Below are 7688 nucleotides of genomic sequence, written 5' to 3'. Positions count from 1 at the left end.
ACACCTTTTAAGTGTGATTAAAAATTTTAGATCACACCTTTTAAGTGTGATTAAAAACATTTAAATCACACCTTTTAAGTGTGATTAAAAATATTTAGATCACACATTTTAAGTGTGATTAAAAACTTTAGTTCACACCTTTTAAGTGTGATTAAAAACATTTAGATCACACATTTTAAGTGTGATTAATAACTAATAAAACCTGTGATAAAAAAAAAATTGACATATTTAAAGAATAATCAATATTATTTTTGCACGCGCATTTGAATAATGTAATACACACTATATACTATATTTTGAATCACAACCATATATTGAATGAAATAATATCATATATTTCATAAATGAAAGTTAAATGTTTAAAAGTATATACAAAGAAATTAATAAAAAAAAAATTAACTGTGATTACATACATTAAAAAATAAAAAATAAAAAACTTGAAAAAAGTAAGTTCTTGAATTCTTTGACCATATTTTGCATCTCTCCAAGAAATTTCTGACCTGAAAAATAAAAAAACAAATTAATTTAAAAACCGCCAGAAGCATATGAATAAACTTACTAATTAATTTATAAACTTACATTTAGATCACACCAAAAATAATGTAATTTATCCAGTTGTTAAACTGCCCCAATCCTTTCCCCACATCCACCAAAAATGACATAATTATTTTGATTCTCCACACAAATAGTATAAAGCTACAAAAGATATCGATACCCTTGTAGAAGCCAAAATAAATCATCAAGGCATGAATGATTTCAAACTTTCTTAAGCTAGAATAATTTAATAATAAAACAAAAAAGTGATCTAAAACTCAAGATATGCACTTGTAGAAAATGACAATATTATTTGAGAAACAAGTCATTTAATAAAAGATTAGATACTAAGCACGACACAACAAAGAGAGTAGGGGTAATATGTATACATCCACTCACTTATAGATCAACTAGCGTATGCCCGTGCCTGAAGGCACGGTGTAAATAATGTTAGGATTATAATATAATTGTAATTGCAACACTATTTAAATTTAAGATTAAAATACAATTATAAAAATATATTTAATAGACTACACTGTACAATTTCAAAAAATATATTTAATAGACTACACTCTACTAATTGACAATAAAAGTTGTATGTGCTTTCATGTTTATACAAATGCTATACACAGAGGTAGAGACTTTGCTTATTTATTTCAATGTCTAGGTGGGAAGATGATGTTTGCATGTTCTGGGACTATAATAGAATGCGAGGCTGTAATGGAACATACATCAGTACCATTTTAACTTCTGCAACTCTCCTAAGATCACCTATTGATGCAAATGCTATACCAGATGACATTAAGGTGGTTGTTGTTGTTGTTGTTTTTTTTTTTAAATTATAAAATACTTGGCATAGTACAACACTATTCAATGTTTTTTATTATTATTTTTTTGGGTGGGTATGACTTACTATTATTGCAGGTTGAGGTTGGTGTTTATGTGATGAATGATAAACCATTTAACGGTCATGTGATTGCTTACGATTTTCACTTCAACATTGCTACCATTAGTATTGAAACAGATGTAGCATTGCCAACTGCAATCATTAGACCCTTGTATGATTCAATCTCAATAGATTCAATCTCAATCATCATCAATCTTACAAATCAAGCTACTGCAAAATGTGGAAAATTTGGAAAACGAAGTATTAGAAGTTTATATGTTCGCAATTAGCATTTTACCTGAAAGAATTTAACCTGAAAATTAACCGTAATGCTTTGCAGAAACTCTGTTTTCTGGTATCTCCGCAAGCCTTTCAAGAAAAAAAATGGTCGACTTGGTGATTTTCAGATAATCAGAAAATCTGAAAGCAAGAACCGAAGCAAGAATTAATCAAAACTATCAACTGAAATATGCTATTATTCTTGTTTTGAACAATGAATTAAACTCCCATTATTAAGTTGTAACACATACTAAAGCAGTCATTTTCTCACTGCTATGCATGCTATATTCTCCTTTCAAACCCAGGCCAAAACTTGAGGTGCAACCATATAAGATATTGTTATATTAATTGACTGTAATTTTATTAAATTATGGATTCTTTATTTTCTGGTAGAAGCTGACTATGAGATGTTGTAATATCCAGATTTAGGGCTGGAAGGCATTATCAAAAGTGAGAAAACAATTTGTTTGTTCTTTGATTAGCAATTGCAGCACACAGAGTCATACTGGTTATTTAACAGCATAGTTGCTTCATTAAAATACTCACCTACATGCACACATGTACTGATTTTTACCGCTGATGGTTTCTTCAACCTTCAGAATAAGATGTCATTATGGAAAGAAATAGAGGGCAAGGTCCACACCACGTCAATTGTACCAATAACAGACAGACTAAGAAATATATGAGCTCTCTTGTTATTTGTCCATAACCCTATTTGCACATATTTGCTCATAGGGAATAACAACCTATAGAAGGTACTGAAAATATGAGCATCGTCGGTGCTGATTCTTGTTTTTGTATACAATTCTATCAACAATTTCAATCTTTGAACCCATATATTCACCTGTTCAGGAATATATTGCACCAATGTGACCAAACACAAAGCTAATTTCCTTTAAAGAAAAGAAAAAGAAAAACAACAACAGATATTGATGTCAACTGAAATTGGAATAGGTTCTAGTATGAGATCAGTTCATCTAAATATGAACTATAACACTATTTTTTCTCTTTTTTTTCCTTTTCTTCTAATGTTCTAGCAACAAAATCTCTCTCTCCCTCTCCCTCTCTCTCTCTCTATATATATATATATATATATATAAATATGAATTTGAGTGTATTTGGGTTCTGCTCTAATGAATGCCAAACAGGGATCTTGAGCAGTGCCTCTCAAGACTCACTGGTTGTTCCTCTTTTTTTATGCTAACAAATTCTTTGATTCTTGAATTCATGGATTCTATCAAATTCTCTATAAAATCTCACTCAGTTCTGTTTTTTTTGTTTTATAATTTCCTAGATGCATTTATGTTTTTCTTATAGAAGTCCATATATTTGATTCATGACATCTTATCAAAAGTGAATAGACAAGAGAAATCAAATAGAATCTTGTGTGTGATACAACTTAAGCAACCAAAACATACATAGGTTACCATAAATCTATCCTTCGGTGTGTTCAAATGTCTAAATAAGCCAATGTACCATTTTTTTCATTTCTATAATTGTACCTAATATTTGATATCATTAATTCTAATAAATTGCCACAATTTTTCACTAACACTTCAGTCTAGAGAGCACTGAATCTGAAGATTTCAACTTACCAAATGGCAAAATTGAAGAGAAGTCTCACTTGGTTATGAAAGAACTATCTAGGTTCCAGGTTTTTTCAAAGCAATTATTCCAAAAGAGTGCACACTGCATATATAATAACAGAACTATTTCAATGGAGTTGAAGCATGTCTTTTCTTATTTATATCTTCTCTTACCGTAATAAGAAATGTAGTGAAAGCAATTCAAGTACAAAATGAAATGCAATTCATTTTCACAAAGAGAAAAGGCACTCTTACACGATCCAAGTTCCGGTACTTGGAAACCAAAGAATAAGCTTTCGTAATTCCAATTCCAGGAACAGATGGAAGAAAAGCGCAGCCAGCTAAGCGCACATGCCTGTGAGAAAGCTAGAAGATAAGTGCGTCTCCTGTCTCAAATTAGTTCATATATATGATAGAAAGGAACCGCAAAGGATTGTATAATTTTTAGTGTTATAAGTTTGTAAATAAATTTGAAGTGTCTCAAATCACCTGTGAAAAGTTCTTTATCAAAACATTGGAAGGAAGGCACACGAGATGCAGACTCAAAAACCTTGTTTTGCACTATCTCTTCACCATTGCCATAGCGGTCCATCTTGAAGACAACCTTCTTGCAACCAATGCAAAACATAAAAAGATAATTAGTGCTAAAAATGAGGCTTGAGTCATCAATATCAAAGTTCTGTTGAATTTCTTACAGTTGGACAGCCATATGCCAGTAGATCACTGTCCTTTGAAGTCACTGCTACAATTCCACCTTTTTCTGCTTCTAGGCTGGATAGGTATGCTAATTGTGCATCAGCTTCACATGGAGATACTACAAATTCAATGTTCTCTGATCTCAGAATCTAAAAAATCAACAGTTGAAAGAATCAAAGATTATAAAAAATGGCAAATTGGTACTTTTAATTCACAGTAGGTGATGGAAAAACACTAAATACTATTCCAAGTTGCAAATAGCTGATAAAGAGTCGCAATTTGGTACCTGAATCAGTTGATGTGCTGTTGATGGAGTGATACTCACTGCCCTTTGCATGTGAAAACAGAAAAGTGAGTATGAATACTTGATTGTTTCGATAATTTGCATATAACACATAATTATCAGAACTAGTGAGTTGTTTTTTGTGCATTTAAAAATTTTAAAAAGTGACTAAAAAATCACCAAAAATAGAAAAACTAAAAAACAGTTTGTGAAGACAAAGTCAAACAAGATGTGATGGATTCAGAATCATACATCCTTTGTGAAGCCGTGAATAAGCATCAATACCCACCTGAAAAAAGAATGCAAAAAATGTAACTACGAAGAATCTGACATAGATAGCTATATATGAAATGAGAGGAGGTGATTATATTACCCGCTTGCCCGCATACTTCTTGATGTGAATGGGTTCAATATGGGGTTTCATGAACCTGAGAAGATCTTTGATACCCATTACTTATAAGCATTTTATCAAACAGTTGACAGGCCATTATGCAACAGCATTAAATTGTGTTCTATGTTATCCAAATCCGAAGAAACATCAAATACTAAACCAAATTCAACAATTTCAAATATATGCAAGATGTAATCTTTGATTTTTCATGAATATTTTTTACTATTAGCCAGAAACAAAGAAAGAAAATAGTCTGTATAAATTTTCTTCTCTGTTTCATCAATATTTTCTGAACCCATTGAAGCAAAAATGAACAAAATAAACAAAAATGAATATAAACAATCAAAAAATCAGTGTACACATATATATATCAAATAGATCTAAGATCGTAGATACAGATCTGAGTTCGCATATAAACAATCAAAAAATCAGAGAATGAGACTCACAAAATTAATCTTCAAATCGGATTGATCGAGAGCTTTGAGCCAAGATGGAGAGAGCCGGATAGAGATTACGATCGTGAATCAGAGCTTTGAGCCAAGATGGAGATCGTGATCGTGAGTCGGAGCCGGATAGAGAGCTCGATCTAGTGAACTTTCACCATAAGAAAGAGGAGTGATGAGGGGACAAAAAAAACCCTAGATCTATCTCAGGACTGAGAGAAATGGAAGAATGAAAAACGTGTGGGCTTAAAGGGGAAATATGTTAGTACACCTATAAAATATTTTGAAAACCTTTTAAACAACGATTTTTAAAACAACGCCATAGCTGTTTCAATTAAATTTATAAAAAAATATTTTTAAAAATTCGAAAGATAAAAATTATATAAAAGGGATAATTATTTTTTATTTTTTAACTAAATTAATTTTTAATTTTTAATTTTTTTTTTAAAAATCAAACCATACATAGCCTAAGAATCTTTTAATAAGTCATTTCTTATGTTGGTAACTTATTTAATTATTTATTAATTTTACAACATTTTTACCATCATTTTCAGTTTTTAATTTATATTTACAAAAATATTAAAAACTGTTATAAAAACTTGTTCAATACTTTTTTTGATTTATAAATGGACGTCTCAGTTTGTAAATTTGAAGAAAAAGCGTAAATTCAAAAAATGAGTTTATGTTGGTTTTTAAACATAAATTTAAAAATTTTACTAATAAATTTTTTTTTTCAATTAATTTTTTTTCAATGAATTTTTTTTCTAACTGATTCTAACCAATGGGGCAATTGGTAATGCTACTTTAAACCTTAGGGAGGGGATTGTAATTTCTAAAATGTGAGGGGTGGTAATGTAATTTACCCACTGAGAACAAAATTAGTATTTAAAAAAATTAAATTGCTAAAGGGGAAAATCCGTAATGAAACTTTAAACCTTAGGGGGAAATGTAATTTCCAAAATGTGAGGGGGAACTGTAATAAACATAAATTTCAAGGGGTGTTAGTATAATTTACCAAAAAAAATTAATTGGAAAAAAAATTATTTGAAAAAAAATTAATTGAAAAAAAAATTAATTGAAAAAAAATTTTGCTAGTAAAATTTTTAAATTTCTATTTAAAAACCAACGTAAACTTATTTTTTGAATTTACATTTTTTCCTCAAATTTACAAACTGAGACAATCATTTATAAACCAAAAAAAATTATCAAACAAGTTTTTATGACAGTTTTTTAAATTTTTGTAAATATAAATTGAAAATTGAAAATGAAATGGTTAGGGTCTGTTTAGTAACGTTTACGTTTTCTGTTTATATTTACAAAAATTTTATAAACTGGTTTTGTTTATTTTTAGAAAAACATAAATTACAAACGCGTTTGGTAATTGACAAAATGTTTAACAAAATTTAAAAATATAAAAAAAAGTGAGAAATGGCAAGTGGTGGCGGAAGATGGTAGTGGAAAGTGGTGACGGTAGGTGGTGGGTAGCGGGTGGTGGTGGGTGGTGGTAGTGATGGGTGGGTGGGTGATGCTGATGAGTGACGGGTGGTAGCGAGTGGGTAGTGGTGGTGGTGGTGGTGGCGGCGGGTGGTGGGCGATGGTGGCAGGTGGGTGGCGGAATGGCAGGTAGTGGTAGGTGGTGGCGGCGGATGGTAGTAGGTGGGTGGGTGGGTGACGGTGGTGGTGGTGGGTGGGTGGGTGGATGACGGTGGCAGGTGGTAGTGAGTGGGTGGTGGTGATGGTAGTGGCGGGTGGTCAGTGGTGGTGACAAGTGTGTGGCGGGTGGGTGGTGGTGGCAGGCAGGTGGCGGGTGGTGATGGTGGGTGAGTGGGTGGGTGATGGTGGCGGGTGGTAGGTGGTAGCGAGTGTGTGGTGGTGATGGTGGTAACGGGTGGTGGATAGTGATGACGGGTGGTGGGTGGTTGTGGCAGGTGGGTGCGCGGGTGGTGGTGGGTAGTGGCGGGTGGTGGTGTGTGTGGGTGGGTGAAGGTGGTAGGTGGTAGCGAGTGGGTGGAGGTGGTGGTGGTGGTGGTGGGTGGTGGTGGCGGGTGGGTAGTAGGTGGTTGGTGGGTGGTGGTGGTGGGTGGCTGGTGGTGGATGGTGGTGATAGATAGGTGCTGAGTGGTGGTCGCGGGTAGGTGGCGGACGGTGGATGGTAGTGGCGGGTAGATGGCAGGTGGGTGTTAGTGACGGGTGGTAGGTAGTGAGTGGTGGTGGCAGGTGGTGGTGGGGGATGCGTGGTGGGTAGTGGTGGCGGAAGACAGTGGTGGAAAATGGTAGCGGGTGGTGGTTAGTGTTGGGTGGTAAAAAAAAAAAACTAAAAACTCAAAACGGAAACACATTTTTTGAGTTTACATCTTTTGGCCAAATTTATAAACTGAGACCACTGATTTATAAATAAAAAATTTACCAAACAAGTTTTTATTTGAGTTTTTTAAATTTTTGTAAATATAAACAGAAAACTGAAAACGTGGTGTCGTTTGGTAACACTTACGTTTTTAGTTTTCTGTTTATATTTACAAAAAATTAAAAAACTCAAATAAAAACTTGTTTGATAAAATTTTTGATTTATAAATCAGTGGTCTCAGTTTAT

The 7688-nt window shown here is 33.1% G+C and overlaps 1 protein-coding gene across 11 annotated transcripts; it reads right to left on the bottom strand.

Annotated features, from left to right (window-relative positions):
• Positions 1–314: 314 nt before the first annotated feature.
• Positions 315–5370, bottom strand: LOC114292275 (exonuclease 1). Of its 11 annotated transcripts, none has more exons than XM_082879395.1 (8): positions 5205–5367; positions 5102–5152; positions 4638–4692; positions 4517–4553; positions 4268–4310; positions 3981–4099; positions 3775–3889; positions 2914–3640 (listed from the first exon to the last, which is right to left on the bottom strand). In XM_082879395.1, exons 3-8 carry the CDS (start codon positions 4649–4651, stop codon positions 3627–3629), a joined length of 342 nt encoding a protein of 113 aa, XP_082735521.1. In that variant the 5' UTR covers positions 4652–4692; positions 5102–5152; positions 5205–5367; the 3' UTR covers positions 2914–3626. The 11 variants fall into 11 exon arrangements, 8 of the variants coding, with proteins under 8 accessions (XP_082735521.1, XP_082735516.1, XP_082735518.1 ...); XM_082879390.1 differs by having other exon boundaries at positions 3981–4130; positions 4268–4305; positions 4638–4702; positions 5205–5362; XM_082879392.1 differs by having other exon boundaries at positions 3981–4130; positions 4268–4305; positions 5205–5362.
• Positions 5371–7688: the final 2318 nt, after the last annotated feature.

Source organism: Camellia sinensis, chromosome 7 (genome assembly GCF_055761805.1).
Source record: "Camellia sinensis isolate YWXY chromosome 7, ASM5576180v1, whole genome shotgun sequence".
In the NCBI taxonomy this organism is placed as follows: Eukaryota; Viridiplantae; Streptophyta; class Magnoliopsida; order Ericales; family Theaceae; genus Camellia; species Camellia sinensis.
Note: the sequence above shows the minus strand (reverse complement) of the source record. Positions and strands in the feature narration are given on the sequence as shown.